Source organism: Urtica dioica, chromosome 7, assembly GCF_054948205.1.
Source record: "Urtica dioica subsp. dioica isolate 48M chromosome 7, U.dioica_male_clone48M_v1_H2, whole genome shotgun sequence".
NCBI lineage: Eukaryota > Viridiplantae > Streptophyta > Magnoliopsida > Rosales > Urticaceae > Urtica > Urtica dioica.
In genome coordinates, this window is record NC_142762.1 from 30,055,984 (window position 1) to 30,073,422 (window position 17,439).

The 17,439-nt window shown below is 38.0% G+C and overlaps 1 protein-coding gene across 1 annotated transcript; it reads left to right on the forward strand.

Moving 5' to 3' along the window:
- The first annotated feature begins 7,060 nt into the window (after window positions 1-7,060).
- On the forward strand, window positions 7,061-17,178 carry LOC149390729 (ephrin type-B receptor). Its single transcript, XM_089618917.1, has 22 exons — window positions 7,061-8,112; window positions 8,850-8,965; window positions 9,563-9,771; window positions 10,223-10,342; window positions 10,506-10,634; window positions 10,727-10,852; window positions 11,183-11,238; window positions 11,388-11,487; window positions 11,568-11,685; window positions 11,842-12,051; window positions 12,666-13,002; window positions 13,302-13,395; window positions 13,552-13,660; window positions 13,941-14,212; window positions 14,509-14,636; window positions 14,809-15,043; window positions 15,183-15,371; window positions 15,594-15,874; window positions 15,984-16,197; window positions 16,305-16,547; window positions 16,673-16,755; window positions 16,837-17,178. The coding sequence occupies exons 1-22, from the start codon at window positions 7,256-7,258 to the stop codon at window positions 16,982-16,984; spliced, it is 4,374 nt and encodes a 1,457-aa protein (XP_089475043.1). The 5' UTR covers window positions 7,061-7,255; the 3' UTR covers window positions 16,985-17,178.
- Window positions 17,179-17,439: the final 261 nt, after the last annotated feature.

A 17,439-nucleotide genomic window follows, 5' to 3' on the forward strand; every position in this document is an offset into this window, starting at 1 on the left:
ACGTCTTCAGTGAGCACTCTGTTGAACATAAGTTATGTGAGTTTTGAAGGCTTTTTCAACAAAATGTTTCAAGTTTTTAAAAACAAAGAAGGCTAAAGATTTTAATTGAGAGGATAAATCCAGGTAAAACGAGTGTGGTCATCCAAGAAACGAATATAATATCTGAAATCATTTGAAGAGATATGAGGTGCTGGACCCCAAGATCTGTGTGAATTAATTCAAGTGGTTTATTTGCTCTTGATGGAGACCTGGAAAAAGGAAGAGTATGGCTTTTGCCAAACTAACAAACATCAAAAAGAAATTTGCACTTGTATTAGAAAAACCTAGTTTATTTTGATTTATTATTGTAGATACAGTCTATCATAAGGCATGGCTTAAACGCTGTTTCAAAGACACCATTTAAGAGACTTGTTTTTTTTACACACTTTCATATTGTATAGTGTTAATGGGACCACAAGCAAGAATCTAAGAATTACAGACATTTACAGCAACATTACACAGAATAAACTCTAAAACAAAGTCATTACTACACAAATCAGAGTTTCACACTACACGAATACTGACAGGTTTTGTGGACACGAAGGTTGAGCTTGGATATTGACTTTTTTGAGCAATTCCATGTGACAAACAATACAAAACTGTCCTTAAGCTCCCCTCGAAGAAGATGCCTCCATATTTTCAGGCCCTTATCAACACATAAATCACAGTGAAATTAAACAATAACACAATTTTCAGCAGTCAATTAAGAGATGCTTATCATACTTTTTTTTATGTTTGGTAATCTAAGAATATTGTTCAATTTCATGTTTGTATCTTTGTCTAAAGGAGGTAAAGATGTTCTTGTGTGAGTAATAGTTAGGCATCTATCATTTCCCATCATAAGCTTTTCCTTGCCCTTGTATTCGGTGTTGAATTGCAGGTTCTCCATCTCCGCTGTCACATGATTCGTGGCACCGGAATCGGCGTACCAGCAAGGATCCGATACCCTCTCTGGACCGGCAAAGAACGTGGAATTTTTTTGTGGAGAGAACTGAGTGTTGTCAAAATTGTAGATTTCATCCAACATGTGCCAGAAATTAAAGATTTCAACACATAAAGTTGTTGTTGTTCGAGAAATTGTGCCTTCCGTGTCCTCGAGATCCGCCATTTTGATTTTCAGCAATGTTCGCCATTTCTTGATGTGAATAAATCCTAATAGAGGAGTTCTGCTACTCGATTTTTGTTTCTTGTGCAAGAACAATGGATTGAATCTCTTGAATAAAGATCTCAAATTTTTGTAGCTCCGCCCTCTTTAGGCGATAATTTACCATTCCCACAATGATGTCCTATTCCTCCGGCCAGCCAGTCAAAACTGCAATAATCAATTCTTCGTTTGCAATCTCACAGCTAGCTAGGAACAATCGATCCGTTATACCTTCCATCTTCACGAAGTAGTCCGAAATGGACATTGCACCTTTCTTCGTCATTTGAAAATGAACTCTCAAAGGAATTAACCTAGCTTTCGATTTGACCTCGAACAATCTCTCGAGCGCCGCCCAAACTCCTCATGTTGTGCCGATTCGAGTCACGTTGCGAAGAAATAATGTGGTCAACGACTATAAAAGCCAGTTAAGCAGCAATTGATCTTTGCGATTCCAGTTGGATTTGGAGATTTAATGTTTTTTCCTTCGCTGTCAATGTTAGTGATGTAGTCCGGTGGACACTTCTTTGTTCCGAGGACTATACGACGAAGGTTGTGACGTTTGATTGCATGGAAGATGTGTGAGCGCCATATCATGTAATTTTCCTTATCCAGCTTGATCGAGATCGATGTATTCAACTATGCGCTGAACAGAGATAGAGCCTGACGGAATAGAGGATTCACTTGTGACGACGTAGCCGAATTGCACGGATCAATTACCATTGTAGCTCTAATATCAAGAGAAGAAACACGAAGAATGTATTTAGAGAAAGAGGAATAAGAACTCTCAACTCGATTATGTAATATGTATTTCTTATTGATTGTTATAACTTTTACATTGGTATATATATACAAGTGACTCTTCTAACTAATTATGTTGACTCTTTAACCATCCTCTAACCACTTACGTGGTTGTGCCAACTTTATAGCTGATGTGGCCATCTCTCTCACAATCATAAACATTTTTGGTCGACTTAATCGACTGCGTATATCGATGGAATTGACTAAAGTGAAGTTAATAATCGACTAGTTCTAAGTCGAGAGATATGACCAAACTATGATCATAAACGTTTATCGACCTTAAAACACCCTCGTCACACTCCTCACTAGCCACAATATATTGCATGTCAAATACATGTGTTTTTCTAAAAAGATCTTTAAAAAGTCTTGTTGGACATAGTAATAATAAAGGAATGTTTCATATCATATCGTTAAGATCACGAGTTCATAACCCATCGAAAAATGTGAGGCATGCAAAATTTAAGAATATTTATACCATTTTTAATTATGTATTCATATCAATGTATTATTATGAAATTAATTGGGAATAGATGTAATCAAACTATAAATATGGGGTTTATCCTTTGTTTATTAACATTTAATATCCTACATAGTTTAATTTCGGGCCGGACCCTATAAATGCACATGAAATTATGGGTGAAGTCCTTAAATCCTGGTGGTATTGTCTCGTCAAAAAATGATTTTTATCGTTTGCCACCTCAAAAGAGAAGTGATCTAGAGGGGCTTCTATCAATTTCCCCCGACATGCCTTCCGCGCTTAACATTAGTGCTAATTGTGAGATAAGGAGGTCTAGACTACTTAGAGTTGTACAAAACCGATCCGAAACCGAAATCTGGAGCAACAATAGGTAGCTGAAATTTGGATTCGGGTAGCCGATCCGGATTTAAAAATTGGACCGGATATCGTTTTTTATTTTAGGAAAATTTGGATATCGGTTACCGAATTTTTTTAAAATTTTTTTATATGAAAAATTATATTATAAAAAATTAAACTTGGGTCTTTAATTTTATTCAAACCTCACGATTCTAAAAAAAAAAGACCTCACGACTTTTTATTTGATATTTTATTTGACAAGTTCATTTTCTATTCATATATTAAAACTAAATTATTTTAACTTTATGTCATAGTAAATAGATGATGGGCAAGTGCTTATAGAAGAAGAGGTTTCTCATATATATCAACTCCTATTCCTACTACAACAATTTGATCATGTGATCTCTCAAGGTAATGTTGTTAGTACAATTTCAATTGTATGTTTGCTTTTATTATGATCATGTTGTAATTTATAATTTTATATTATGATATTTGCATGTTTAGGTAGTTGGAGACGAGAACGTATGGATTCGTGAAGACATCTATCATTTTGAATTTTACTTTTTATTCAGTTTTAGACTATATACTATTATTTTGGAAAATTATATGACACGTTTGTACACGTATTTTGATCATTGTAATAGTTTTAGAACTATATATGGATTTTAAAAATTGGATAACTGGTTTATTTAAAATGGATATAAAACTGGATTCAAAATTTAACTACCACATAACTGAATTTTGAAAATCGAATATTGGATTTAAGAAACCGGATAACCGAATTTCAGTTTTAGGCTAAACTGGACCGGATATTGGACCGAATTTTTAAAAACCAAAAATTCATATTTGGATGTAAAAAATGACAAAAACCAAACCAAACCGATCCAGTTTCAGCCCTATCTAGACTTGTCTCTTTAGAGAGAAAAATGAAGAGTGAGAAGAAGAAATGGTATTTAAGAGCTTGATGAACCATTTTTGCATGGTTTTCCTAAGTTGCGAGTAAATTACCTCAGCCTTGTGTTGATAGGGTATTTTATAGGAGCTTGTGATGCTTGAGAAAGAGAGACCTTGGAAGTAATTGGAGACTATTGGAGGTTGGCAGCATAAGAACCCTCGTCGTATTAGGTTCTCGGCCTTTAATTTGCGGAAAGAGTACTCCGGGTCTTTGTGCAGGAGGGTCTTAAATCGAGGCTCGTGGCACAAAGTACTCGACATTGGGTTCAAGGCGAGTTTATGTGGCATGGAATTTTCCGAGGCATGATGATGACTTTTGGATGTGACAATGGCCAAGGACTAGTGTTGGACTCTCTTTGTCCCAAATTTAACTTTGTGATCAAGCTCGAGTCTTTTGATAAGGGACTTGTGTTTACAATCTCGTTATTGGGCTCGAGCCTTCAACTTTGTTTTGAGTTGAGGGGATTGAATTTTTTGTTTAAACGTTGACTTTGTAGGCAAGACTTGTGAATTTCTTTTTTGTAGGTAGAAATTAATCATTCGGCCTGAGTTTTGATTTTATGGGCACAACTTGTTTACTCAAGCATTTGATATAATTTATGAGTGAGAGTATCTTTTTTTCATGATAGAGAGATGCTATAACAATATAGTTATATTGATTTTTTTTATTTTTTTTTATTTAAATAAACTATTATTTAGTGTTATTTATTAAACACCTCGGTATGAGTCTATTATATGAGGATATAAATTTAATTTTGGGATTTGTCAAAATAGTCAATGTTTGATTATTTTGCAAAATAGCCAACAAACCACATTAATCAACTTAATCAGACAAAAATACCTTTCATTTTACCAAATATAAATTAATTAACGATAATAAATAAATTAAAAACATTACAATAAATAACTCTTCCATTAATATATTAAAAAATTCCGTAAAAATATTACAAGATCTTCACCGTCCATCTTCATCGCCGAGTCAACTTGTCATCCATTTCGAACAACCGATTCTGATCAGAGACACAGAGCATCCCTCACTTTCACCGCCTCCACCTCGGCCTGCTCAGCTCGAAGAAATGACTCCATAAAATGCAACTAAACCGAAATTAACATGAACTAACACTTAACGAATCCATGCAAATTAATAAATAAACGCAAATAAACTGAAATTAACAAGAATTAACACTGAACGAATCAAGACTAATCAATAAATAAACACAAATAAATCTAAATTTACTGTCATCAATTGGCGAAACAAGCTGCGCACCGCCTCTCGACATGCAGTGCGGCGCGCTGCACCCTTCAGCTACTCACACGGCCAAGTCTATCACGAGGCGTGACGCGCTTCCCCTTGGCGCGTTGCGCCGGTCTGAAGCCTCGCTGTTGTCAATAATGCCCACAAGAAGAGTTGTAGTCTTTATTTTGTACATTTGATGTAATAAAGTCTCATGAAGACTCTTGCTTGTAATTGCCTATTCATTCAATAATAAAGTTGAAACGTTCATTCATTCTTTCTTTGTTTGTTTGAAGCTTTATGATAAAACCTTAGTCTTTTAGTCCATAAACAAACTAAACAACTTACGAAGAGACAAATGTAGATTTGCATGAACAAACTCTTCGTAGTTTGCTTAAAACAATATATTCGACAAATAAAATGAAATATATGATATTAACACATATTTACTTAGACATTAATACAAATAAACACAAAAATACCAATCCGATTGAATATATACAAATATACGGTCCGATTCAAATTCCAATTCCAATTGAAATACACACGTGAATCCGAATCTAGGAAAGTTGCAAAGAGAGAGAAAGAATGATGTATGCCCACTCGAGGTTTGATAGGCTTTGATGGGTCTCAGCCTCAAACGACGAGGAGGCGATGCAATTGAACTGAAGAGGTTTGAGAGACCCGTTCAGATCATGGATCTGACTTCGTAGTGGAGGACTAGCGAATTAGAATTGAATCGTAAGATTGTACAAAAACTCTCATTTTATTGATGGAGTAAGGTTTTGAAACTGCACCGAATTTAAAGGACGAGAAAGAAGACGAAACGAGTCAAAGCCAAAGGTTCGTTCCCTTGCGATGAATGGAGACAATGGTCTCCTCGGTGGTAGACTCCTCAAACTCTATGACGGAGACGCCATGGATGACCTTGGAGCCATAGGCGACGGCCGCCCTTCTGATTTTTTCGATGTAGTTCTCGTCTATGGCCCGTCCCGACCTATGGTAGATCCGACATTGTTGCAGAGAGAGAGAGAGAGAGAGAGAGAGAGAGAGAGAGAGAGAGAGAATAAAAATATTTTTAATGTACCTATTGGAGAGAGAAATATATAATAAATGAGATCTTAATATATAATAATAAAGTCATAAGCAAATCATTATTTTTTTGAAACGTTGGCGAGTTTGCAATTCCAACGTTTCACATGAGTTAATTTGTATATATTTTTTTTTTAATTTTCAGCTTTTTAGAAAATCTCATTACTAGTGTTGATTGAAGTTTAAATAATTTTTAGTGTACTTTGTGTGTTTAACTAGTGAAATAATGCTATATGATATATATATATATATATATATATATATATATATATATATATCTAAAGAGTTATCAGAGATGATATTGCTAAAAGAGTAAAATATTGGATTTGTAAGCTAAAAAAAATAATGTGTTATCCTTTGTAAAGGTAAAATAATAATATTTTATATAAAATATTGCATATGCCTTTCGTGTTTGAAGAAAAAGAGCAACGTGTATGTCATTTATTTGGTGATCAATCTATGATTTTCTACTTTAATATTCATAAAACTCCCACGTTTCTACTGATTTTTACTCATTTAATCGCTGATTATAAGTTGATTCACCTTTAACCCTCATTAACTAATTTATTGATAAATGATTCTATATTTTATATTTGAATCTCAATCAAATTAATAAAACTTTTTCTATTATACGGTGTCGTATGATCAAATTATGCTGTCGGTAATATACGGTGTCGTTTGGTCTTTTTCGTCGTCATTTTCATTGTCTTTTTCTCATTTTCTCATATTTATTTTCCCACTTTCACTAATTAGCCAAAACTGTCTTAAGAGAATTCTTCTGCCGGAGCGTAAATTCCATCGGGAGAGCTGTAATCACCAGCGCTCATTTCTACGTGCACTCACAGCCGACACGACCTTAAGTCAACATCTATGACGAGACTCGCAACTTAGCCAATCAAATCTCGAGCTAACGGTGGATCAGGTTGCGCTTGATAATATAGTTAACCTCCAAGGCTCAACCCAAAAAGTTAATAAAGCTTTTCTTCTTCGTTTTCATCTTCATCTTCACTGTGTATTTCTGGCGATTTCTAGGGTTTTCAGAGCCATTTCAATTCCAAACAAGTCGATTATACGCTCTCGAATCTCGGTCTCCAATGGCGGTTTTTTCGTTCGGTGGTCTAGGGTTCCGAATCCGATTAAGTTGATCAATCTAAATGACTGACTCACTCTGCGACGTTGGATGGCTCGGGTTCGATACTTCTTCACTTGCTCTCTCCTATTCACCATTGTCGTCCTCTTTCTTTTCTTCGGTCCTCGCTTCTCGTTAGGCGAGAATCGGGAAGGTTTTTCCGTGACAAGCGACGATTCTCCGCTCCTGTCGGAAGAGGACGCTTGGAGCCTCTTCCGGCAGGACTACTCGCCGCCGGCTCCACCGCCACCACCGCCCCGGCCGCCTTCGGTCTCGTGCACGGATGACCTCGGAGGAATCGGCTCTCTGGACTCCACCTGTCAGATTGCGAGCGATTTGAACCTCACCGGCGATGTGTACATACAAGGGAAGGGAAATTTTTACATTCTTCCCGGGGTGAGTTTTCGTTGCGTTACTCCTGGATGCTCTCTGGCCATTAACATTACTGGTAACTTTAGCTTAGGAAACTCGTCCTCTGTCTTGGCCGGCGGCTTCGAGCTCGAGGCCGCGGCCGCAAGCTTCCTTTCCGGCTCTGTTGTGAACGCGTCTGCTCTGGCCGGCGATCCGCCGCCGCAGACGAGCGGCTCGCCGCAGGGGGTCGGCGGCGCGGGCGGGGGCCACGGAGGACGCGGCGCTTGCTGCCTCGTGGACACAAAGAAGCTCCCGCAGGACGTTTGGGGTGGAGACGCCTACGCTTGGTCGACGCTGCAGAAGCCTGCGAGCCACGGCAGCCGCGGGGGGTCCACCAGTAAGGAGGTCGACTATGGTGGGGCCGGCGGTGGGAGACTCAAGCTGGTTATCTCTAATTTGCTTGAGCTCGACGGAGGTGTTCTGGCGGATGGAGGGGACGGTGGGACCTTGGGCGGCGGCGGCTCCGGCGGTAGCATCTATATCAAGGCGTACAAAATGTAATCTCACTTTTACCTTATTTTTCTTTTCTTTTGTGATTATTTATGAGTTTTGCTTGGAATGTCTGATAAGTGTGCTTTAAAATTGACTAAGACCGGATAAATGAATAGATTGTTTGCCTCCGAAATAGTTTAATTTTCCTTTTGCTTCTAGATTCCAAGCCTTGTTTGCTAGCGTTTTTATTTCTTCTTTCGTGAGCTATCACCATCTTTGCTCACCATAATCTGTGTTTTTATGTTATTTTATTTTATTTATTTAGATTAGAATCCGGATCTTTCGGACAAGTTATGTTAAGTTTCATGAAAAATATTGAATCGTTACGATTTGAGCCTGAGATTCCATGTGCTAACACATTCTGATCCCCCAACCTTCAAAAGATAAGACAGTGTTTCAGAGTTGTAGCTGGTAGGCTTTACTGGCATATGCTAAGGGTGGTATGTCACCGTGATTGCTAGATCCTCTCAGCTTTAAGCCGTCTATTTAACCTATGGACAACCTGAAAAACAATGTTATTCTTGTTTACCAAAACTGCATATTACCTAATGGGACATGTTTGCTGGATCCTTCTATTTGCATTATGTTTACAGATGAAATCTTCTCCTACATAACAAAGACACTGCACATCTTGTATTCATAAGCCATATATTTTGCGTTTGGAATTCGATTCATGTTATGGAGATGGAATTATGAAATTTAATTGTTTGCTTAATATAGCGATTTTTGTTCATAAATGCAGGACGGGTAGTGGTAGGATAAGTGCATGTGGAGGTGATGGTTATGCTGGTGGTGGTGGAGGAAGAGTGTCTGTTGATGTCTTTAGCAGGCACGATGAGCCAGGAATTTTCGTGCATGGTTAGCCTTCCTCATGTCTGATAGATCTTTGAAGCAACTTAGTTTTTGGAACCCAAATAATAGCTATACTATCAATTCTATCTTTAAGTTCCGGGAAAAGCTTTTAATCTCTCGTGTGACTATTTAATAATACAGTTTTGCTTATTTGAAAGTTCATAGGTGAAATCTTCTTTCTTATAGAAGAAGAAACACAAGTTTCTCCAACTTTTTCTGCAGTTTAATTATATTTTCTTTTTGTTTACTTTTCATTTAGAAGTTGTGATGACCTGGCAATTGCTACGTCGTGATAGAAGCTTGTAATGTGTAAACTGCTTATAGGCAGCCCTTAGATAAAGCTTGTAATGTGTAAACTGCTTATAGGCAGCCCTTAGATAAATGGTGATAGATATACTCGGCTGTGGTTTCCTTATGCCTTTATGATGAGATATATCTACGTGGACAATTTTTAGATTGTATGTTATTGGTGATTGGACAATGGTGTATCTTGTATATATGAGGAAGTTGGCAAGAGGTTTAAAGGATTTGGTGGTGCTGGGCTCTAGTTGAAATAGCAAAAAAATAGGCAAGATATTCTATGCTAACTGAGTTAATTTCCAGGAGGAAGTAGTCGTATCTGTCCAAAAAATGCCGGTGCTGCAGGGACTTTGTATGATGCTGTTCCCCGGAGCCTCATCGTTAACAATTTTAACAAGTCAACAGATACAGAGACACTCCTTTTAGACTTCCCTAATCAGCCTCTATGGACAAATGTTTACGTTCGAAACTGTGCCAGGGCCACTGTACCATTGCTTTGGAGTCGAGTCCAGGTTCGTAAATCCTTTTTCTTTTATATACTTTTATTTAGAAACTCCATTATGTTGATTATACTGGTCACTATACGCAAGTAGGAATGTATAACATTTTTATTGCTTTACCCACTGTCATGTGCATTAGTATCTGTCTCTGTAATCCGGTCTTAATCGGGATGAAAGATTAATCTTATTTGTCACAGAACTGATGTGAAACTTTATAATGCTTCTAAATTTACCGGTTATAAATATGTTACACAAATATCTGTTTCAAGCATAAAGAATATATGTTCTAAAAACATAAAAAATTATCAGCGTTATTGTTAAAAAGGTATTTTACCCGTAAAACTCATTCTTGTATGTCATTCCAACTCGTTCATGATGTGCCTGCTTGTTATTCAGGCGTATATAGAATTAAATAGCTCAGACTTCAAAGTCAGATCAGTCTCTTCTTACATTTATTATACAGGTACAAGGCCAAATCAGTCTCTTAAGTCATGGGGTGCTGAGCTTTGGGCTCCAACATTTTGCTTCTTCAGAGTTTGAGTTGTTAGCAGAGGAATTGCTGATGAGTGACTCTGTGATCAAGGTATTTAAAATTTGATAGTTCTATGTATATAGTATAAATTTAAGAACCCCTATGATATCTAAACAGTCAGGCTGCAATTATGTTTTCGCTGCCCACTACACTTTTGAATCTTTACGCCAATTAATGGGTCATTTTAAATTACAAACATCTGTTTCCTAATCAGGTATATGGAGCATTGCGTATGTCTGTGAAAATGTTCTTGATGTGGAATTCCAGAATGCTCATCGACGTAGGTGGAGATGCAAGTGTTGAGACTTCCTTACTTGAGGCTAGTAATTTAGTTGTTCTTAAGGTAAATACCTGTTACTTTGTAGAGTTTACTGGTATTGGTTTCATCGATGTGGAATTTACTGGTATTTACCTTGCCAACTTGTTGCATGGCAGGAATCATCTGTCATACACTCCAATGCAAATCTTGGAGTTCATGGACAAGGTCTTCTGAATTTGTCAGGACCAGGAGATTTGATTGAAGCACAGCGTCTGGTTCTATCACTTTTTTACAGTATTCATGTAAGATGCAAATTCAATTTTTTTTACTTAAGCCTAAATAGAGACACAACATAAGACTTCTCACATAAATGAATTGGCACATACGAATTATGATCTGCATCCATAATAATTAACAATTCATGGCTCAATTTTTACTAGTAACTTGTAAGTTGCAAATTCGTACATAAACATCTTTCAGAATGTGGCTGCAAAATAATGTGTGTCCTACCATCTTTTTTCTTTTCCGCTACTGTGTTTTGAGCTGTGACAAGTGAATAGATCAGAGAGAATACTCTTATTCTTTCATGCTAAGCATGTTTGATAAACTTTGTTTTTCTTGTGTTCTCGAAGCTTGGGCCTGGATCCGTTCTGCGTGGTCCATTGGCAAATGCCTCTGCTGATTCTGTGTGAGTTTGACTTTTGTTGTCTTGCCAATGGTTAAAGAATGACTTTATTTAACCCTGTTTTAATTTGTGCGCTAGATGATATGATACAATGGATTTTGCCTTATTTGCATACCAGCTCGGTGCTTAAGATTCTCTCTTCAAATTTTCAGGACACCAAAATTATACTGTGAAAGTGAAGACTGTCCAGTTGAATTAATTCATCCACCCGAAGATTGCAACGTGAACTCATCACTTTCCTTCACACTTCAGGTTACTATCAAGTTATGCTGTTGGGAGTTTGAAGATTTTCCTACATAGATACGCTTGACATTTATTTTTATGCTTCTCAGATCTGCCGAGTGGAGGATATAACTGTTGAAGGCCTCGTCAAAGGATCTGTTGTCCACTTTCACAGGGCAAGAACCATTGTTGTCCAATCTTCTGGGCGAATAAGTGCAACAGGAATGGGTAATTTTTCTTCTTTTTACGAGAGAAATTTGAATCATCCTTGTTTTTCCAGTTATGATCAATTTTCTGGCCGAATGAAAGTGGAAGGAGCAGAATTTGAAATGCTTTCCTGTATGCTTCCTCATCGAGTAGAATTACAATGTTGTGTATGAACAGGATGCACCGGGGGTATTGGCAGAGCAAATGTTTTGGAAAACGGTATTTGGAGTGGTGGTGGACATGGAGGTAGAGGTGGCCCTGGATGTTACAATAGCAGTTGTGTTATGGGTGGTGTCTCATATGGGAATGCCGGTTTGCCATGTGAACTTGGCAGTGGAAGTGGAAATGGAAGTGCAGTGGGTTCTTCTGCAGGTGGTGGTATCATAGGTAAATAAGTTGATCTTCTTCCAGTGAACATTTATCTGGTCTCCTTTTCCCCCTTATTGGCAGCAATATAGCAATCATTTCTCTTCAGTTCATGCATGCGAGTAGAAATCAGGGTGAATCACTTGCACTTCTCAAATTTCTTAGGTAGGTTAGTGATTAGGGCTGGTTATATGTTTTATTTATCAAAGGAAAAAGCTCAAGGACGGGAAAGATATAGAGGAGGAGAAGGAGAAGACTCATGTGACTGCTGCTTGAGGAGTTCTTTCTATCTTCATCTTAATTAAGAGTGTTGTAATTAATAGGCTAATATCCACCTATCTGACTATTGATATCATAATTAGTTAGGATCTTTAGTATACCTTCAGGTAGATTGTGCGAGTGCGTGTTAAATATTTTAATCTGGGATTGGGCTGAGGAGATCCAGGGGTTTCTATAGTTACCCGGATTTGCTTCTGAATATTAAAAACCATTTTCTCATTTTTAAGTTTATAAGCTCTGAATACATAACTCATAACAACTAGCTGACTTTTGTGCTTTCTTCATTTGAAGATATCACATGTTTGATAGTTGAAAGTTTCACGTCCCTATTTGATGCATTCACGCTACTCATGCAGTAATGGGTTCACTGGAGCATCCATTGTCGGCCTTGTCAATTGAAGGATCAGTTACAGCTGATGGAGAGGGTGCTGAAGGAACTAGCCGAGGAAGGAAATATGCTGCTATAGATGGTCCAAGTGGAGATCCAGGTGGTGGGTCTGGTGGAACTATACTCATGTTTTTGCATACAATGGTTGTTGGAGATGCTGCTACTCTCTCTAGTGTTGGCGGGTTCGGAAGTCCTGTAGGTTCTGGTGGTGGTGGTGGTGGAAGAATCCACTTTCACTGGTCAGACATTCCGACAGGAGATGTGTACCAGCCCATTGCAAGTGTAAAAGGAAACATTTATGCGAGGTTTGTATCTGATTCTCTTGGTCCTGACTTAATGTGACACTGTATGCAGAGTAAATATCTCCAGTATATTTCAAAAGCTGGTGAACTTAATGCTTTCACTGGCGATGTTTGCCAAGCTATCTGGTTTATTATCATAAGATACTTTATCCTGTTGCGGTGGAAAAGCTTTAAGAAATATTCTATGTTATTTTCTTTTGTAAGTCTTGTTATCTAAACATGCTATTTATGCGCTTGGAATAAGAAATATTCAATATGGTCTTCTGATAGATTTTTGGCATCTTCATTTATTACTACTGTAGGGGAGGGGTTGGTGGAGGTCAGGGTGGCTCTGGGGATAATGGCACAATGACTGGAAGAGATTGTCCTAGGGGGCTCTATGGAACGTTTTGTGAGGTATGATTTTGCACATTTATGTTTCAAGGAACAAATGTATTTTGCATTGTCATGTCCCGAGGAGTCTCATTCCTTTCTCTCTCTCTCTCTCTCAATGTATTTTTCCCTCTGAAAATTCTTGCTGTTGAGTTGCATACCCTTTTGGATTCATTTCAGGAATGTCCGGTTGGTACTTATAAGAATGTTAGTGGATCAAATAAAGCTCTTTGTCATCGATGCCCTGGTCGAGAGCTTCCTAATCGTGCCGCTTATATTTCTGTTCGAGGTAATTAACCCTAGGATGTATATGCTTATGGGGAGGACTTAGAAATTGATTGCTCTAGAGTATTTTGAGTATTTGAAATGTTGATGTTTTTTTTCTCATCCTTTGTTAATTGGTATTTTGAATATTTGAAATGTTTCTAAATACAAATTTGTGTTTTCTTAGGTTACTTTATCATCCTTTATAGCTTCTTGCATATGCACATGCTATGTGCCCACAAATAATTTCATGAATTCTTCCCATCCAGAAAGGTAGTGAAATTTATTTGCTCTTATGTAAACAGGTGGTGTTGCCGAGACTCCTTGCCCATACAAATGTGTTTCAGACAGATACCACATGCCACACTGTTACACGGCTCTTGAAGAGTTGATTTACACTTTCGGCGGGCCGTGGTTATTTGGTCTTCTTCTTATAGCGCTTTTAATTCTTCTGGCTCTGGTGCTTAGTGTTGCACGCATGAAATTTGTTGGTGTTGACGAGTCGCCAGGTCCGGCTCCCACTCAGCATGGCTCTCAAATAGACCACTCATTTCCATTCCTCGAGTCGCTCAATGAGGTTTTTCTCAAAATTTCTATATTAATTTACATTGGGGGTGTTCCTCGGTTTGTTCAAATCTTTTCTGACTTGTTCAAATATTTGAATGGGGGGCTTTTTTCCTTTAGCAAAGTCACTTATTTAAAAGCATAGCAATGTTGAACTAGCACAATAACTTTGTTGTCTCTTGCATTTTATTGACTTATGGTTTCCCCTTTTTAATTTGTTTAAAGAATTCTATCTTTAGATCTCTTCTCTTTCTCTATTTTTCGCCCCTTCCCTGCTTTAGAAATTCATGGATCGGAGTCTCTTTTCAGGTTTTAGAAACAAACAGAGTTGAAGAATCCCAGACCCACGTGCATAGGATGTACTTCATGGGTCCTAATACTTTCAGTGATCCATGGCAGCTTCCCCATTCTCCTCCAGAGCAAATAAAAGATATTGTGTAAGTTGTCTGTTTTGTGGATTGATTAGAACAATAGCCGTGCTATGGAATTTTCATGGGTGATATCTTATTATATCATGCCTACCTCATAATTTATATCGTTCTTTCTCAAAGTTTATTATGTACAAAGTTCAGCATATTCGATGTTCCGCTAACTTGTTGGAGTTGGCAGATATGATGCTGCATTCAATGCGTTTGTTGATGAGATCAATGCAATAGCTACTTACCAATGGTGGGAAGGAGCTGCGTACAGTATTCTCTCTGTTTTGGTGTATCCTCTGGCATGGTCATGGCAGCAATGGCGGCGAAGATTGAAGTTGCAACGTTTGCGTGAATTCGTTCGATCAGGATATGACCATGCTTGCTTAAGATCTTGCCGATCCCGTGCTCTCTACGAAGGAATCAAGGTATTTTTCCAACTCCAAGGTTAAAATTGCTATTGGTTTTAAAACATTGCATGGTGTCTTATCCTTGTTACGGATCATGCATTCACCATTTCCAGTAATTTTTGGTAATCAGTAAGCTTGTATTTTTTATCTGCTTCAGGTTGCTGCGACTTCTGATCATATGCTAGCATATATAGACTTCTTCCTAGGTGGGGATGAAAAGAGAAGCGATCTCCCTCCACCCTTACATCAAAGATTTCCGATGTCATTACCATTTGGCGGTGATGGAAGTTTCTTGGCTCCGTTTGCGGTTCACAGCGATAATGTTGTCACAAGCCTTATGGGCCAGGTACTCTAATCATTGCTTTAACCCAATTAAAATATGTTTTGGTCCATAGCTACTTCCCTAAATGTGTACACAGTACGAAAGAGCTTAACCATTCTTATATGTTATTCCCATAGGAAAAAGAAATCATTTGCAGATTACACACTTAAATGAATGCATTATGTGAGAAAGCTCAACATCTGTTTATGTTAGTTGCTTATGAAATTTATCATCTCTTGTTTGTAGTCCGTCCCACCTACCACATGGTATCGTCTTGTGGCTGGTCTCAATGCACAGTTGCGGTTAGTACGTAGGGGACGCTTAAGAGTAACATTTCGACCAGTCCTTAGATGGCTTGAAACTTTTGCCAACCCTGCTTTGAAGGTTCACGGAATTCGTGTTGATTTGGCATGGTTTCAAGCCACGGCTTTGGGTTATTGTCATTATGGAGTTTTGGTATACTCTCTTGAAGAACAGAACAATTGGGGATCCATAATACGTCCCGATGGAGCAATTCAACAGCCAAGGTAACAGGTCTATTGATGGTGGCAAGGACTATCTTTTCTTGTACGTCTTTAATTTCACTGTAATGGAAAAGCATTGAATTCTGTTCTTTTGATCTTCTCTTGCATGCAGCGCAAAGAGCATTGTGAGAGACAATTTGTCTGCTCGCGTGACTGAAGAAACTCCATTAAATCAAATCCTCGAGGACACAGAGAGCTACACAAGGCCGAAAAAACCATATGGAGGGATATTAGATGCTAACAATTTACGGACACAAGAAGAGAAGAGAGATATGTTTTATCTTCTCTCTTTTATTCTTCATAACACTAAGCCTGTCGGGCACCAGGTATTATCTGTCGCTTCATTAGACTACTAACATTTTACCACGTGTCCCTCTCTGCTATCTTCTTATCTAAAATCTCTCTCTATCTGTCTCTTTTTTTTTTACTGCAGGATCTTGTCGGCTTAGTCATCTCGATGCTACTTTTAGGAGACTTTAGCTTAGTGTTGCTTGCGTTTCTCCAGTTGTATTCATTTTCACTGGTGGACGTGTTTCTGGTTTTGTTTGTTTTACCCCTTGGCATTCTTCTTCCTTTTCCCGCCGGAATCAATGCTCTGTTCAGCCATGGGCCTAGACGCTCCGCGGGCCTTGCGCGAGTCTATGGTGTATGGAACATGACATCTTTGGTTAATGTTGTAAGTTTGCGTTATCTTCGAACCGTTTCAATTTATGTCCTAATCCCAGAAAATAAATGAGATAACATCTTAAATTTATAAACTGGATCAGTGACTAACAAAAAACATGGTCATCTTTGCACCAGTTGGTTGCTTTTCTCTGTGGATATGTTCACTACAGCACTCAGTCGTCAAGTAAAAAGCATTCCAGTATTCAACCTTGGAGCATGTGAGTTATTTATTTGATTTAGAAATCTGAATTACCTATTTCCTCTACAAGTTGAAAAATGTTTGGTGGTTGTGATCACAGGGATGAAGGTGAATGGTGGCTGTTTCCGGCCGGACTTGTTTTGTGTAAAGTTTTTCAATCTCAACTCATCAACTGGCACGTCGCAAATCTGGAGATCCAAGACCGTTCCTTGTACAGCAACGATTTTGAGCTGTTCTGGCAAGCATGATAAGAAAGGATATTCCGGCTAAAGGATATACTACCCAAAATTAACATGTTTTTTTTTTTTTTCCTTCTTTTTTGGGTTCTTTTATCACATTGCCATTTCTCATCTGATCTTTTGAGTGTAGGCGAGTGATTAACAGCGTAGAGAGACAACTAAAGTCACCAAGCAAAAAAAAAAAAAAAAAAGTATAAGAAAAATTGGAAAGTGAGTGACATTCGTTATTGTAATCGCTTTAGAACGTTGTGCACCTGAGCTGGTTATATACGACAATGTAAATATCATCAATCAAGAAGCTACACTCTAGGAATTTACACTCAGATAGACATTCATTCTTGTAATAACTTCTGTCTACTCCTTCCATTAGCTCACCACATCAGTTTTTTTTTTTTTTTTTTTTTTTTGTATGTAATGAACGTTTCACTCCCAATCAATAACGTCGATGATTTTATATTGGATCC

Coding starts and splice junctions, on each gene's coding strand:
- LOC149390729 (XM_089618917.1), top strand. CDS start 7,256: ATGGCTCGGGTTCGATACTTCTTCACTTGCTCTCTCCTATTCACCATT. Junction 13,661..13,940: donor CGCTTATATTTCTGTTCGAG/GTAATTAACCCT, acceptor TTATGTAAACAG/GTGGTGTTGCCGAGACTCCT. Junction 14,213..14,508: donor TCCTCGAGTCGCTCAATGAG/GTTTTTCTCAAA, acceptor GTCTCTTTTCAG/GTTTTAGAAACAAACAGAGT.